At 46.8% G+C, this 16,620-nt stretch overlaps 1 protein-coding gene across 6 annotated transcripts in view; it reads left to right on the plus strand.

Moving 5' to 3' along the window:
* Positions 1–16,620, plus strand: part of BRD4 (bromodomain containing 4) — a 214,028-nt gene that overhangs the window by 119,322 nt on the left and 78,086 nt on the right. For all 6 annotated transcript variants that reach the window (XM_074935108.1, XM_074935103.1, XM_074935105.1 and 3 more), the window contains exons 4-5: positions 8,317–8,454; positions 12,039–12,174. In XM_074935108.1, coding sequence (XP_074791209.1) covers positions 8,317–8,454; positions 12,039–12,174 — 274 coding nt within the window. The remainder of the gene's footprint in view (positions 1–8,316; positions 8,455–12,038; positions 12,175–16,620) is intronic.

Below are 16,620 nucleotides of genomic sequence, written 5' to 3' on the forward strand. Positions count from 1 at the left end.
CTCAGAAAACTGGGTGACTAGGCAAGAAAGTGGTTGATAAATGCAAAATAATGCACATTGGAAAACACAAATCGCAACTATACATACAAAACGATAGGTTCTAAATTAGCTGTTACCACTCTGTAAAGAGATCTTGGAGTCGTGTATAGTTCTCTGAAAACGCCGCACAGTGTGCATCTGCTGTCAAAAAAGCTAACAATGTTAGGAACCATTAAGAAAGCGATAGATAAGAAGACAGAAAATATCATCATGCCACTATATAAATCCATGGTGCATCCACACTTGAATACTGCATGCGGTTGGTCGCCCCATCTCAAAAAAGATGCTTAGTATTGGAAAAGGTACAGAAAAGGACAACAAAAATGATTACGGTTGTGGAAGAGCTTCCACATGAGGAGAGAGTAAAAAGACTGGGACTTTTCAGCTTGGAAAAAAGATGACTAAGGGGGGATTTGATAGAGGTTTATAAAATCATGAATGGTGTGGAGAAAGGGAATATGGAAGTGTTGTTTATTCCTTTACTTAACACAAGAGCCAGGGGGCACCCAGTGAAATTAATAGGCAGCAGGTTAAAAACAAACAAAAATCAGTACTTCTTCACACAGTGCACAGTCAACCTGAGGGTAAAACGGGCACAGAGAGCACAGCTGCTGCTGGCACCCCAAAATTGCCCAAGCCCATATGCCACTAGCTCATTGGCTGCAACAGTGCCTTCTGAAGTAGTCATGGAGTACCATGAGAAGAAGACATAAGGCTACCATCCCTAAATATTTTTAGGAGAGGATTGCAGAGTACCATCATGAGGCCTCTCAGGAGGATACAAAAGATATGTCCTTATGGACATAAACTGCTCCACATGGGCTCCTACCCTGTGCCTAACTCTGCCAGGGACCGAAAAGCAAATAACTCTACCTCTTGTGACAAAGTTCCTCCTCTGCCTTAGTGGGTCCTGCACTTTTTGGCAGATTTGCTCGCCTCAGAGGTTCACGGCAGCCCTCAGTTTGGCTGCTTCTGCTAGAGGCTCAAACCTGCCGTTCACTCAGCTAACCTCATCACTGGCCAGCATGGGGGGAAATGGAGAACAATCTCCACAGTGTCTGTTGTCCTATCTAGTGGGTTGGGGACAGGCCAGATCCCTTTCCAAATTAGACCTTCCCTTCTGGTGTTTCTCACAGACCAGGTCAACTTCTCCTGTGTCCGATCAGGAGTTGTGGAGATGGGGAGAACTCGGGCCCGCCCTCTACACCAGGTTCTAGCATAGTGCCCTGTGGATAGCCGCAGTCTACAATGTCCTCTATATCAGCTGCGTGACAGCTACAAATCCTTGGGCTACTTCTCCATGGCCTCCCCCCAGCACCTTCTTTATCCTCACCACAGGAGTTTCCTCCTGAAGCCTGATCACACTTGTACTCAGTCCTCTAGCAGCACGCCATCTCACTCCCTGCTCCTTGCACACCTTCCATTAACTGATGGGAGGTCCTTTTTAAATCAGGTGTCCTGATTAGTTTGCCTGTCATAATTGATTCTAGTATGTTCTTAATTCGCTCCAGGTGTCATAATTAGCTTGCCTGTCTTAATTGGTTCTAGCAGGTTCCTGGATGCTCTAGCGCAGCCCCTGCTCTGGTCACTCAGGGAACAGAAACCTGCTTCTACAGTGGCCAGTAGCTCTGCCTTTGACGACTCTCCCATAGCCCTCTGCCTTGGAGGGAGGCGGGAGGCTGCTGCTGCTGGGGCTGCTGCCTCTGCTCCAGCTACTCCCCTGGCTGGGCCAGACCCCCCACCCGTACCCCTTCTCTGCTACCTGGAAGAATTTGTAGGGGAAGCAAAAGTGGATGGGAACCTGGGAGGCAGTGACCATGAGATGGTCGAGTTCAAGATCCTGACACAAGGAAGAAAGGAGAGCAGCAGAATACGGACCCTGAACTTCAGAAAAGCAGACTTGACTCCCTCAGGGAACTGATGGGCAGGATCCCCTGGGAGAATAACATGACGGGGAAAGGAATCCAGGAGAGCTGGATGTATTTTAAAGATTCCTTATTGAGGTTACAGGGACAAACCATCCCGATGTGTAGAAAGAATAGTAAATATGGCAGGCGACCAGCTTGGCTTAACAGTGAAATCCTTGCTGATCTTAAACACAAAAAAGAAGCTTACAAGAAGTGGAAGATTGGACAAATGACCAGGGAGGAGTATAAAAATATTGCTCGGGCATGCAGGAGTGAAATCAGGAAGGCCAAATCACACTTGGAGTTGCAGCTAGCAAGAGATGTTAAGAGTAACAAGAAGGGTTTCTTCAGGTATGTTAGCAACAAGAAGAAAGTCAAGGAAAGCGTGGGCCCCTTACTGAATGAGGGAGGCAACCTAGTGACAGAGGATGTGGAAAAAGCGAATGTACTCAATGCTTTTTTTGCCTCTGTCTTCACGAACAAGGTCAGCTCCCAGACTACTGCACTGGGCAGCACTGCATGGGGAGGAGGTGAGCAGCCCTCTGTGGAGAAAGAAGTGGTTCGGGACTATTTAGAAAAGCTGGACGAGCACAAGTCCATGGGGCCGGATACGCTGCATCCGAGAGTGCTAAAGAGCCATTGTCCATTATCTTTGAAAACTCATGGCGATCGGGGGAGGTCCCGGACGACTGGAAAAAGGCTAATGTAGTACCCATCTTTAAAAAAGGGAAGGAGGAGGATCCGGGGAACTACAGGCCAGTCAGCCTCACCTTAGCCCCTGGAAAAATCCATGGAGCAGGTCCTCAAGGAATCAATTCTGAATCACTTAGAGGAGAGGAAAGTGATGAGGAACAGTCAGCATGGATTCACCAAGGGCAAGTCATGCCTGACTCATCTAATTGCCTTCTATGACGAGATAAATGGCTTTGTGGATGAGGGAAAAGCAGTGGACGTGTTATTCCTTGACTTTAGCCAGGCTTTTGACATGGTCTCCCACAGTATTCTTGCCAGCAAGTTAAAGAAGTATGGGCTGGATGAATGGACTAGAAGGTGGATAGAAAGCTGGCTAGATTGTTGGGCTCAACGGGTAGTGATCAATGGCTCCGTGTCTAGTTGGATGACCTCCTGAGGTCCCTTCCAACCCTGATATTCTATGATTTTATGCTGGACCACCCCCCCGGTTGCTGCTGCTCCTGCTGTAGCCCCTTGGGGGAGCCTGCTCGCCTGCTCTCCAGAGGAGGGGATTGAGGGGCTCCAGCCTCAGCCGTTGCTACTGCTGCTGTGGATATTACCACCACCACCACCACCACCTGAGAGGGGTCCTTCCTGCCTGCCCACCAGACAGCCTGCTGGAGCTGCTGTTGCTGCCTGGGAACTGCTGGAGCCTCGAGGAGGAAGAAGGGGACCATCTGTTGCTGGGGGAGTGTGCAGAGCCTCTGCAGACCAATGTGGAGGGTGCCTTCAAGGACTGTGTAACTTTCGAACTGTGCTTTTGTGGTGGGGGTCTTGACTGTGTCTGTGGGAACATAGGGGGTGTGGCGTGGAGCCTGCCCCCATGTCCATCTGTGTCCCACCACCACCATCGCAGCCCCCTCTCAGTCCCACTGCTCCTTACCATCTGCCTCAGCTCCTGCCTCTGGGACTCAGCTGCTCGCTTGGCTTGCCATGCCCTTTTGCCACCACTTGGGCCTGAAACAGCAGCCAGCAACCATTGACTTTTTTTTTGCAAGCGCACATGGGTGCATGTTGCCCCTCTCTGGCCTGACACCCCCCCTTCCCTGCAGCAATTTCCCCCTCTCCCCTCGAAGACCTTTGCTCCCCCGTTTTGCCCCAGCCTCTCAGCAGTGTCCCCCCCCCCGCAGTTCCCCTGCCCTGACTAGCCCTTTGCTCCGTGTGCCCATGCCCTCTCCCGTGTGCTTGTGCCCCTCCCCTGTTTCAGTATGAACCCTGGTATCACTGCACCCCCTCATGTTGTTATAACCCCCCCCATCTCCTAGTGCAGCTAGAGGAGCCGGAATCCCATTTTGTGTTAGAGACTGAACCCCCCGCAAGTGCTTGATAGCCCCCCCTCTTCTGGCGTCCTCCTCCCCTGCCTGCAGCCTAGTGGGGAGGAGTGGTCACCCTGTTTCCCCTTTCCCCTCCTCCCTCCGGTGTTTCTCCTCCATCCCTGCTCATTATGGCGGGGGACAAGGTGGGAGGGACTCCTCGGGCAGACCCCGCTACCCATCCTCCACCTGCCCCCCCATCACCCCCTCTGGCTCCCACCTCAACTGCCACTGCCGATCCATCTGCTGCCACCCCCTCTGGGGCACCAGCAGCGGTGGGCAATGGAGTGGACTCCACTGCTGCCACGTCCCTCGCCCCCTCCGATTCTGGGGGAGCCCCCCCAGCCAGCGGGAAAGGCCAGGGCAAAAAGAAGGGTAAGGGCCCTGCCAAAAAGGATAGGTCCTCCACGGTAGGGACTGCCCCTCTGCCGCGGCCCTGCCACTGGCTGCGGCGTTGCTCTGCGGGTGCCCCTCTCCTGGCCCCCAGGGCGTACGCCCAGGTGGCGGCGGCTCCCCTGCCTGCCCCTACGTCATCTCTCCTGACCGCTGCCTCTGCTACCATCTCTGGCATTCGGAGCCCCTTCCCCACCTTGACCAGGAAGCACGGCATCCTTTGCCTCCTGGTGCCCGCCTCGCCCCATGTGGAGACCTACGTGCGGGCGTTGGCGAGGGTGTTTGGGCCCACGGCCATCATGGTGGCCTCCAAAATGTACAGGAAGGTAGTCATTTTCCTGGCATCGGAGGCCACCACCCAGGAGGTGGAGAAGGGCCTGGTGGGGGGTGTTCGTCCCCCTGGAGCCACTGGAGAACCTGGGTGTCCGGTTGGTCCTGACCTCCGTTCCTCCCTAATGCTGCCCTGTTACCTTGCTCCTCTACCCTGGGGAAACCCCTCTCCATAGTCAGCCCTCTCTCCCTGGGCTGCAAAAACCCCGCCCTCCATCACGTTCTCTCGTTCCGCTGGCAGGTGCAGCTTCAACCACCACCGGTGGCGTGTGATGGAGAGGCGCTCGAGGGGTCGTCCTTTGTGGTCCCCTACCAGGGGGCCCATACCGGGTGCATTACTCTATAGGGCAGGTCCGGTGCTACCTCTACCAGGCGATGGGGCACATCCGGAGGGACTGCCCCTTGGCACGGCACAGAGGAGCGTCTGGGACCTCCGAGCCCCAGCAGGGCGCTGGACCTCCAGGCTGCCCGGCGGACAGAGCCGCTCCTCCTCCTCCCCAGCCCACCACTGCTCCCGCTCATGTGCTGGGGCACCTCCCGCCACACGCCCAGATGAGCGGGAGGGCCCCGCCTCTGCTGCATGCACTCTGGAGGGGCCTGTGGAGGAGGGTGTGCTGGGCATGGGAGAGGGCTTGCCCCAGGGGGAATTTCCCTCCCCCATGCCACCCCACCACTGCCCCTGCGCCCCGGCCCAACCCCTGTCCACCAGCCCACAGATGATGCCATGGAGGGCTGGGTCCAAGTGCAGGCGAAGCGGCCAGGCGGAAGGCTCGAGCTCCGCTCCTCCCATCTGATGCGGAGGCCCCCTGAAAGACGAGGAAGGGGGCCACCGACACTGAGCCTTCTGCCTTTCCCCCAGGTGAATCCCACCCGCTGGAGCCAGCTGCGGATGACGTGGCAGCAATGGAGGGTAGCACCACCTCTCCTCCAGAGTCCCTCCTCGAGGGGGCCTCCAATGGAACCCCTCCATCTTCGCAGAGATTGAGGCCCTAGGTCTGACCCCAGTCACTCAGGGGGAGGACGACCCTCTGCCATCGGGCCTCAATCTGGGTGACTTCAGCCCACCCACTTCCTAGATCCCAACAGGACTACTCTGCTGTACCCAACTGGCCTGGTTCTATCACACTCTGTTGTACCACTACCTCTTCTTGAACAAGTCAAATAATGGAAAGTCAATACCTTTGTCCTGCTATCTCAGTGTTGGTCCAGGCACCATCGTGCTCAGCTGGTGATATTGGCTAAACTGAGGTAGAGTCTCAAACTGGTCCTGGTTTGTGGCATAGCTGGACCCCTCTCCCCCCAGTACTTGTCGTCCTCCTTGCTGTTCAAGGCAGAGTTCTCTGCCTTGGGCTCCTCAGTGGTATCCGGTGGTTAGTGGGGTCTCTGCCAAGTATGTCATGCAGCTTGGTGTAAAGGCAACAGGTCTGGCCTTGTGGTATGCCTTCCAAGATTCCTTCAGTTTCACACATCACCGCTGCTGATCCCTGTTGTACCCCTTCATCTGCATCAGCTGTGCAATCTTTTCGTACCTGTCTACGTTTCTGTGGCTGGTCCATAGCTGTGTCTGTACAGCCTCTTCTCCCCTCTGGCCCAGTGGGTCCAATACCTCCTGTCTACGGAGCCAACATGGTTGGTTGGGGAGTTGCACACAACAAAGGAGAGCTTCTAGATGTGCTTACCGAGGTTGGCTATCAGCAGGGATCCTAGTTTTCTGTGATAACTTAAAATTCTCCGATGATAAAAACATAAAAATCTGGGGTGGTTTTCTGTAATTAAAATGAAATGCTGAACTTCAGTTTCCTTAGCCATAATATATATAGGTATCAGTTGAACACAATGTTTTATTGATATATTTACAATTTTTGGGCGGACAGACTAAGCCCCGCCCATTCTTCTGATTGGATAATCAAAAATTCCGTTACTCTGGCCCCGGTCACAGTTAGATTGGACAATCAGGGTACCATAGTATACGTTTTTAAAAATGTAAAAACTAAAGATTCTCCATAAAAATGCCACGTTTTTCGGTGGCAAACGGATTTCTAGGATCCCTGGCATTTAAAAAATATGTGGAGATTTTAAAGGGTAAGGGAGTGTCTTCCGGTCTTGATGGTTGGGCAGTGGAGTTCACAAATGTAACCAAGAGCAGTCACTGTTGGTCGTTCTGTAACACTTGCTGGAGGGTCAAAAACCTACCTATGCGAGGAGACTTGAAGAGCTTGCCTTGTTTAGCCTAACCAAAAGAAGGCTGAGGGGAGATATGATTGCTCTCTATAAATACATCAGAGGGATAAATACCAGGGAGAGAGAAGAGTTATTTTAGCGCCAGTGTCAACACAAAAACGAGTGGATGTAAACTGGCCATCAGCAAGTCTAAGCTCGAAATTAGGTGAAGGTTTCTAACCATAGAGGAGTTAAGTTCTGGAACAGCCTTCCAAGGGAAGCAGTCGGGTCAAAAGCCTAACTGACTTGAAGACTGAGCTTGATAAGTTTACGGAGGGGATGGGATAATGGGACTGCATGTGGCCCATCTGTGACTGCCAGAAGCAAAAATCCCCAGTGGCTGGAGATGGGACATTAGATGAGGAGGGCTCTGAGCTACTACAGAGAATTCTTTCCCAGGTATTTGCCTGGTCATTCATGCTTAGGGTCTAACTGATTGATTGCCATATTTTGGGTCAGGAAGGAATTTTCCCCCAGGTCAGACTGGCAGAGACCCCGGGAGTTTTCACCTTCCTCTGCTGCATGGGTCACATGCAGGTTTAAACTAGTGTAAATAGTGAATTCTCTGTAACTTGAAGTCTTAAAACCATCATTTGAGGACTTCAGTAACTCAGCCAGAGGTTTGGGGTTTATTTCAGTAGTGGATGGGTAAGGTTCTGTGGCCTGCAATGTGCAGGAGGTCAGATTAGATGATCATGATCATTCCTTCTGACCTTAAAGTCTGAGTCTGTGATATATATCATGCAGCATCTACACTCACTGTCAACCTCAGTAGATCGACCATGGCTCAGTGCAATTTAGGGAGGTGGTTTTACTGCATCACCATAATGGAGCGCTTACGTTGACCAAAGACCATTTTATGCACAAACAGATCAACCCAAGATGATTTACATCAGCCTAAGTTACTGTAAAGTGTTTGGTGGTAGCTGAGGCAAGCACTCTGTGATAGATAGGAGTTCTGAGAATATAGCTTTCATGTGAAAGCTCCCCAGGGGTTTGGTTAGAGCTGTGGTGCCCAACCTTATATCACAGGAGTGCCACATAAACCTACGCACAACCTTGTGTGGGCCAAACAGATTCTACATACTTCCTTGTGTAAACTAAAATTATCATGACAAAACACTAATAAATCAGCCATTAGTATATTGTGTTGAAGCAGGCCATGGGCCTTATGAAATCTAGTGGGCCATGTATGGCCTGTGGGTCATAGGTTGAGCGTCCCTGGGTTAGAGTAATCAGTAAAGTTCAGTGATTAGAAGTAAGAGCCATGAAAAAGCTTTGCATTTATCCTATTGTAGTAGCTGTAAATATGCACTTTATGTACCAGCATTGTTGGATTTTTCCAGGTTCTAAACTGATATTTCTTTCTCTGATTTCCACAGGATTATTATAAGATTATTAAAACTCCTATGGACATGGGAACAATAAGGAAACGTTTGGAGAATAACTACTACTGGAATGCTCAAGAATGTATCCAGGACTTTAATACAATGTTTACAAATTGTTACATCTACAATAAGGTATATGACTTTGGGCCTGCCAAGGGAATGTCTTGTAATCATTGCACCACTTCAGAACTGCATGTGGTTGGTTCAGATGTTACTTCTTATAACAGTCATTAAATGTAACTGAATCCAGATTAACAGACGGTTTCTTGAGAACTGTGAATACTAATAATTTGATAGCAGTTCAGGCCCCCTCTTGCCTTTATGCAATGAAAAGACAAGACAGACCTATCTTCCTGATATTCTCTCAGATGAGTTAATAGTGGATATTGGCATTTAAATATCTATGGTAAGAGGCCGGAGACTGCTGGGGGTGCGGGTACATACCTGGTGGTAGGAATGAGGTGAGAAGTAGAATAGTGCAATGAATCCTTTTACGCCCAGTTGTGTTTTTACTATGGCACTATGAGATTTTGCCTTGTACAGTGTGCACTGTTCTGTATTCCATTTTACGGGAGGGATATCAAGGAATTGAAAAAGGTACAGAGAGCAGCAGGGATCTCTAGGGTGGCAGGGAGTGGGGTGTTAATAATTGAGGATAGGTCAGAAAAAGAATTGATTTATGCTTCTAAAACTGAAATAGGGGACATGGCTGAGTTGTGAAACTATGAGGTAGAGAGAAGATGGAGGCCACCAAACTGTTGGAGAAGGTAACAGTCTTAAGAACAAGGAGGCATGAACGGGATCTGGGACTAAGTGTTAAGAGAAACTTCCTTAGAGTGAGTTATTAACTTGTAGGTTCCATAGGCAGTGAAGAAGCTGTGTGACCCACACAGGATTTTGTTCATTTGTTCAAAGATCTGGTGTGATCCTCCCCACTACACTACACTTCCCTTCCTCCTCTTGCCCTTAGTACACTCCTCCTCCTCCTCCTCCCCCATCATTGGCACCAAGGCTTCCTGCCTCCTCTTCTCTTCCTGCCCAAGTGCCCCATCCCCTCTTGTCTTCTAACCTCCTTTATATCTGCTCTCTCCCTTTTCTCACTCTTATCCTCTCTTTCATTACATACCTTTTCCCTCACAGAGTAAGTATGTTTAGGCCTCCCTATCTTCCCCTCAGACCGTGGTCCAATCTTTCTTCTCATCTTCATCGCCAAACTCATGAAACATTCTATCTGCAACTGCTGTTTGTGACCCTCCAAACTGGCTTCTGCCCTCTGCACTGAAATTGCACACTAAAGTCTCTAATGATGTTTCCCTAGTTAAAACTCAGTTTCTGTACTCTATCTTTATCCTCCTTGACCTCTCGGCAGCTTTAGACACCATCAACCACTCCTTACATCTTGAAATTTCGCCCTTCATTGGCTTTTCATGATTCTGTCTTCTCATGGTTCTTTTTTCCTCTGACTGCTCGTTTAGTAGTTTCTTCTGCTGTTGTCCCTCAAGGCTTCATCCGAGGGCTTTCTCTTTTTCTCCCTCAATCTCTCCACTGATATACTGTCTCCTTTCATCCAGTCTAGTATCTCAGACTGTTTTTCTGACATCTCTTTATGAAAGTCCAGTCATCATCTTAACCTTAACATGGCCAAAACTCAGCTCTTGATCTTTCCTTTCAAGCCCTCCACATTCCCCCTTCCTCCCAGTCACTCAGGCCCATACCCTGGGTGTTAGGTTGTGACTCTGCCCTGTCACTGGACCCACACGTTCAGTCATGGGTGTTGGGTGGAGCCCCCCCCTCTGCGGAGGCTAGCGGCCGGCCGGTCTCTCTCTCTCTCTCTCTCTCTCTCTCTCTCTCTCTCTCTCTCTCTCTCTCACACTCTCTCACACACTCACACACCCCCCTCCCCCCACCCTGGACCCAACCCACCCAGGGGAAAAGCGTGTTGGAAGATGACTTGTGATGTGCCCCATGCAAGTTCCAGAACGCCTGAGGAGGTGGGTATGTGCCTCCTCGGCCACCCTGGAACCTGCATGGGGCATAATAAAGCAAAAACGTTGCTGCCAAACCCTGCAACTGGGAGTCTCCCAGCCTGGGGGAGGTAGAGCCTCCCTGGCTTATTATACATTCTGCCCATGAATTCAGTTCTTTTTTTATATATTGCTGTTTTCTTGCACATCTTTAAAATATGACCTCTGTCCACACAGCCAAAACCTTCACCCAAGCCCTCGTCATTCATGTCTTGACAACTGCAGTCTCCCCTCTTCTGCCCTTAACTGCTGCTGACTGCTCCCATGAGGTCTGTTCAGAATGCTGCTGCTACAATGATCATCTTGGCTTGTTGCTCTGACCATATCAGCTCTTGCTGATTCCTCACATTGACACCTTCTTTACTTGTGCATCAGATACAAATTTCTTGTCTTCATCTTTAAGGATGTTCCTAATTTAGCCCTACCCATACCAAACTAATCTAGTAATTTTATCAGCATATTGACCTCTTCCTTCTCTCTGCCGGAATTCCCAGCCTTTGCTGCCCACCAGTCAGCTTCTTCCTTAAGCAGTTCTTTGCTTTCTCCCATAATTCCACTTATGAGTGGGTAAAATTTCCTGATAAAATCCAAAGAGCCATTGCGATATTTTCCTTCAGATCCCTCCTTAACACACACCTGCCATGATGCCTACAAAATGCAGCCTGCTGATCATAGCACTAGCAGGTGACAAACTGGGATTATTCCACTTCCTTTCTTTTCCCACTCTCTATTTCTGTCTCCAGCTGAAAAAACAAATTACAGTGCAACAACAAAGCTGTTCTTCACCATGCTCATTTGTCTGTATGTTGTATTCACATCTCTCTACCCATCATCTGTTTGTGCTGTCTTTAGAATGTAAGCCCTTCAGGGCAAGGATAATGTATCTCTTTTCTGTTCAGCATCCAGCATAGTAGGGCCATAAGCCTTTGGATACAATGATAATATAAATACTACTACTACTTGTAATGTAAACATTTAAAAAAGAAACGTTAGAGGAACCACTTGGATGGGATCAGGAAGCATTAGAGCAGAGGGTGCCCAAAGTGTGGGGCGTCCTCCCCTAAGGTTTGTGGATGACAGTCTTGGGGGGGCATGGGTCAGCCCCCATGGGGGCAGAGTGTGCCAGCCAGTCCCTAACTGTCCCCAGCTCTGCTCTGGTCCAGCCCCTAGCTGCGTCCCCGGTTCCCAGTCCCATGTGTGTGCCTGGCTGCAGCTCCATTCCAACCCAGGGCTGAGGCTCGGGGTAAGGCCAGGAATGGAGCCACACCTGGCCGCGGGCCTGGATGCCAGCCCCCATCGTAGCCCAGCTGTGGCTTTGCTCCTGCCCCAGCTGCGGCCCCAGCCTGAGTCCCCCTTATCGCTGTCCGTGTCTCCCCCACACTACGTCCCTACTTCCAGCCCCAGTGCAGGGGGTGGGGACGGGCAGGGTTGGGGGGGCATGATCCTCAAAAGTTTGGGGGTTGCTGTATTAGAGTGCAAGAGTGGGTGGGCGGGTGAAAGATGTATGATGTCTGTACTGGAATGGTTTTGTTGCATTTTCAATCTTGGTTATGACTAAACTCAATATTAAAGGGAGAAAAAGACAGAGCAAAATCCTAAATGTGGCATTAATTTTCTAGGTTACAATCTCATACAAACCTTGCGTCGAAAGTGTGTACCAGGCCTAATTTATTTTATCTATCATTAATCCAGCCAGGGGATGACATAGTCTTAATGGCAGAAGCTCTAGAAAAGCTTTTTCTGCAGAAAATCTCTGAAATGACTGAGGAAGAAACGGAAATTGTAATAGTCCAGGCAAAAGGAAGAGGACGTGGGAGGAAGGAAGCAGGTAAAGTACTTGACTGACCACTCTTGAGTTCAGTTCTTGTTCAGGGATACCCTCTAGTGCCCACTGCAATTTGAATAAAATAGCAAAAAATGATCAGCCACCCTCATGTAATCCTCAAACTACAAGTCACAACATACAATGCTTAATCTTAATTTCAGCTGCTTATCTACATTTGATATCTGAGCTATTGACAGCGAATGGATATGGGCCACATTTTAGAAGTCCCTTGACCATGTTTATCTTTGGGCACCCTGCTTATGCAGTAGAACCTACTAATATGTACACGTAATTAGTACAAGTAAATAGTTCTCTCCCTACTTTTCAGTGAAGTTTAAAAGGTGAGAACTATAGGAGTGAAATCTTATTACTGTCACTTCATTATATTTACTGAATATACTATCAGTACATTGTGAAGGCCCATAAAAGTAAATTACGGTAGTCAGACAAGCAGAGTACGTTGTATTATACATTTTTCCCTGAGCTTCACTGTGCTTTCATGTAACAGCTAATTTGCTTAATTAAGTCATCATGGCAAATAGCCGGTTCTGCTGTAATTAGGAAAGGATTAATAAGTGAAGGGAAACTGATTCTTAAAAGTCTAATGTTACTTGCGCGTTTGTTTTGGTGACGCCTACATAACCCTTCAGGAATATTAAGGTTTGGATGTAATGTTGCGCCTAATGCAAAAAGCATCTGAAAACAGGCGCGACAAGCAGAATAATGTACTGAAGTCATTTTTGCACCTAAGAGTCATCCATATTGGTGATAGGTTTTAATTTTGATAAATCTGTCTACTGGGTGGGTTTTCCAAGATTGTGTATATACAACATATTTTTATTGCATTTTGTAATAATCTGCCATCATTTGAAAAAGTGTGCTTGCTACCTTTGAGATGAAACGCTCTTCACTCAAGGTAAATTCAGCTTTGTGTAGACAGCTTACATGAGGCCCGTGCCCCACTGAATTACCACTCATGCTCTATTTTGAGGGCTAAACTGATGCATTGGCTTTGTGTGGATCTTTGCAAGGTGGGGGTTTCAGCCTGAATGCTTTAGACTTTGTTTATTTAAAGGTGAACAATATCACATTGAAAGCTATTTAAAATTACAGTCAGTAAAACTATGCATGTAAACTTACGTTCAATATTTGTATTGTGTGCTTACATCTCAAGCCTATGCATTTTTAATAATTTAGGTTTTTTGAAGCTTGGTTCATAGATTCATAGATTCTAAGGCCAGAAGGGACCATTGTGATCTAGGACTGACCTCCTGTATATCACAGGCCATAGGACATCCCTAAATTAATTCAGATTTGAATAAGACCAATCCAACCTTGATTTAAAAATTTCCAGAGAGACTCCACAACAGCCCTTGGTAAGTGGTTCCAATGGTTAATTACCCTCACTGTTAAAATTTTGCACTTTATTTCTAGTCTGTCTAGCTTCAACTTCCAGCCATTGGACCGTGTTATATTTTTCTCTGCTAGTTTGAATAGCCCTCTCTCCAGTTTCCATTCCCCATGTAGATACTTGAAGATTGTGATCAAATCACTCTGTAACTTTCTCTTAGTTAAATAAACTGAGCTCCTTGAGCCTTTACCTATTCAGTTAGGTATATTTTCCAATCCTTTAATCATTTTTATGGCTCTTCTCTGAAGCCCCCAATTTTTCACTGTCCTGGAATTGTGGACACCAGAACTGGATATAATATTCCAGTAGCAGTTGCAACAGTGCCAAATTCTGAGGTAATATAATATCGTACTTTTAAATTAAAAAAATCAAGTTAGTTTGACAAGATCTCTTTTAAATGAATCCTGTCTAATTGGCATTACCCTCCTTTAATTCTGTATTAATCAAGTCTCATAGCATCTGCTCCATTATTTTGCCCAGGCTCAGTGTCAATCTGCAAGGCCTATAGTTACTTGGGTCATCCTGTGTATCCTTTCTAAATACTGGCACAACCTTAGCTTGCTTTCTTTCCTCTGTAACTTCTCCACTGTTCCAAGACTTACTGAAAATCATGTTGAGTGCAGCAAGCTCCTCAGCTTGCCCTTTTTTAAAACTCTTGGAGGCAAGTTACCCAGACCTGCTGATTTAAAAATGTCTGACTTCAGTAGCTGCTGTTTAACGTGCTTCTTAGTTACTGTTGGAACAGAAAGTGTTTCATCATCAGCTTAGGTTGTGAATTCATCTGGCTCTTTCCCAAAAGCAGAACAGAAATAAATGACACTTGTGCCATATTATTATTGACAGCTCTATCATTTCCATCGAGTAATGGACTAATAGCATTGTTGTGATTCCTTTTGTTCTTAATATAATTTAAAAACTTACTTTTATTGTTCTTAACTCTGCTGACCATAGATTTTTCTTTATACTGCTGCTTCCCTTATCTATTTTCTAGCTTCTAATTTATATTTATTGCGATTCAACTTACCCTCTTTTAATTTGCTTTCATGGAGAGATCTATTTATATATATGTGTGTGTATATATGTGAGAATTATATAGGAGAATTATTTTTATAGTTGCTTTCACTTCCACTTGGCTTGGCTGGTCTTTTATTCAGTGTCCTCAATTGTTAAGCATCTTTCTCAGTTGTGACTTTTTGGGCATCTAGTTAAAATTTCCTATGCAGTTCCCAATTATCATTCACATTTTTGTGTGTAAATTCTTTCTTCCACCTGATTGGACTGAGTTGTCTTTGTGAAATTAGCCTTTTAAAACATTACTTATCTATATTACTGGCTTGGATATTATTAACAAATGCAATCAAATAATAATCACTTGCATCTCTGAATGTTTTAGTTCTGTGACTAATTCTTCATTTGTCAAGGTGAGGTCTAATATAGATTTTCCCCATATTGGATGCATCATTTTTTGAGTTAGGAAATTGTCATTTATAGTTTTAAAAATTCTGAGGATGTTTTAATACTGGCAGCATGAGACCCTCCAGCATGGGTCATTCAAATTGAAGTCCTCCCCAAGTTATAAGTAGGTATTTTAAGGATATAGCCATTCATTGTGATTTGGTGGTGTGTAGCAGCCACCAGCTAATACCCTATCTTGTGCCTTAATCTGTTAGAGAACATCGATCCATAAACTTTCAAGATCACTTCTCAGTAACTTGGAAGCAGGCAATGCCGGTTTTGACAGAGTGCCAATCCCAACCCCCTTTTGTCCACTTAGTCTTTCCTAAATAGCTTATTATAACCATTAGTTTTAACATTCCAATCATGCTACTTTTCCCACTGGGTTTCAGCAGTATGAACAAGTGAGATGATATGCTTGTAAATGAGTAATTCCAGTTTTTTTATTACCCAGGCTCCTAGCATTGACGTATAGGCAATTATAGCATTTCTTCACTTCATATCCCTTTGTTTCTTGATTCCTTTTGTTTTCAGCATCATTACTTCCCCATTTTCCTCTTCCCCTTTTGTTAGTTTAATGCCCACCTGACTAGTCTAGCCAGTCTGTCCCTTAGAAGATTGGTTCCTGTTCTCCTGAGATGGCCATCCAAGCTATACATCCCTCTCTCTCCATAGAAGGTAGACTAGTGTTCCATAAAAGATTGCTCTGCACCTGCTTAGTTCAGGCCCAAAGCTCTTGCTCAACAAATGTTTTTTTACATCTCTTGTATGCTGTGTTTGAAAATAGGTTTTAATTAGCACCTTTGACCTTTGTGGGTTTCACCACAACCTTGCTGAAAGGTTACTCTTGTGACACCAGTAGTATAGGATCCTAGTGGAGAAGATGGCTTACTGGTTTCTATCATCATTATAAGCAGATTTAACAATGACTTCACTGTGTAGTCACTAATCTTTGGTTTAACTATTAAATAAGAGAGTTCATGTGATAAGCTGTGGAGGAGGGGAATGAAGCTTACTGCAGGTGCTGAGGAAGAACCTTTCTGCAAACAGTGTACTTGGACAGCTGTCTTCTGTGTTCAGGTTTCCAATAGGATACTGTTCATTAGCTCACCCTCTGCTTAATCTTGCAGTGACATTATAATGTCATATTTGTGACATTAGTGTGTTGGCATCACTTCAGGGTTCCCTGATATCAATTCAGTGTTACGTTTCCCCAGAGGGCACATCCCCTGTATTTTCAAATAAGCCTCTCATTAACCTAGTAAACTGTCCTCACTACTAGTGGGTTGTCAGGAATAGCCAGGAGGAGTGGAATCTGCCAGAAGACTCAAGGAGTGAGCGTCTCTTTGAGCTGCATCTTGTAGTGTACAAATCCTTCCTGCAATCTGGATATGTTCAGTTAGTTGCTGGTGACTGGGATATGCCACAGCACATGATTCTCACTGGTCTGAGTTTGTGATTATGAAGAATGGTCTTTGTTTTATATGTTAATGTCTTTGGTTGAGATTAAAAAAATAAAGCTGTAACAGGACACTTTAGAGACCAACCTGTAGAGATCAAATAGGGAGAGAGGCAGACTGTAA

Source organism: Natator depressus, chromosome 20, assembly GCF_965152275.1.
Source record: "Natator depressus isolate rNatDep1 chromosome 20, rNatDep2.hap1, whole genome shotgun sequence".
Lineage (NCBI taxonomy): Eukaryota > Metazoa > Chordata > Testudines > Cheloniidae > Natator > Natator depressus.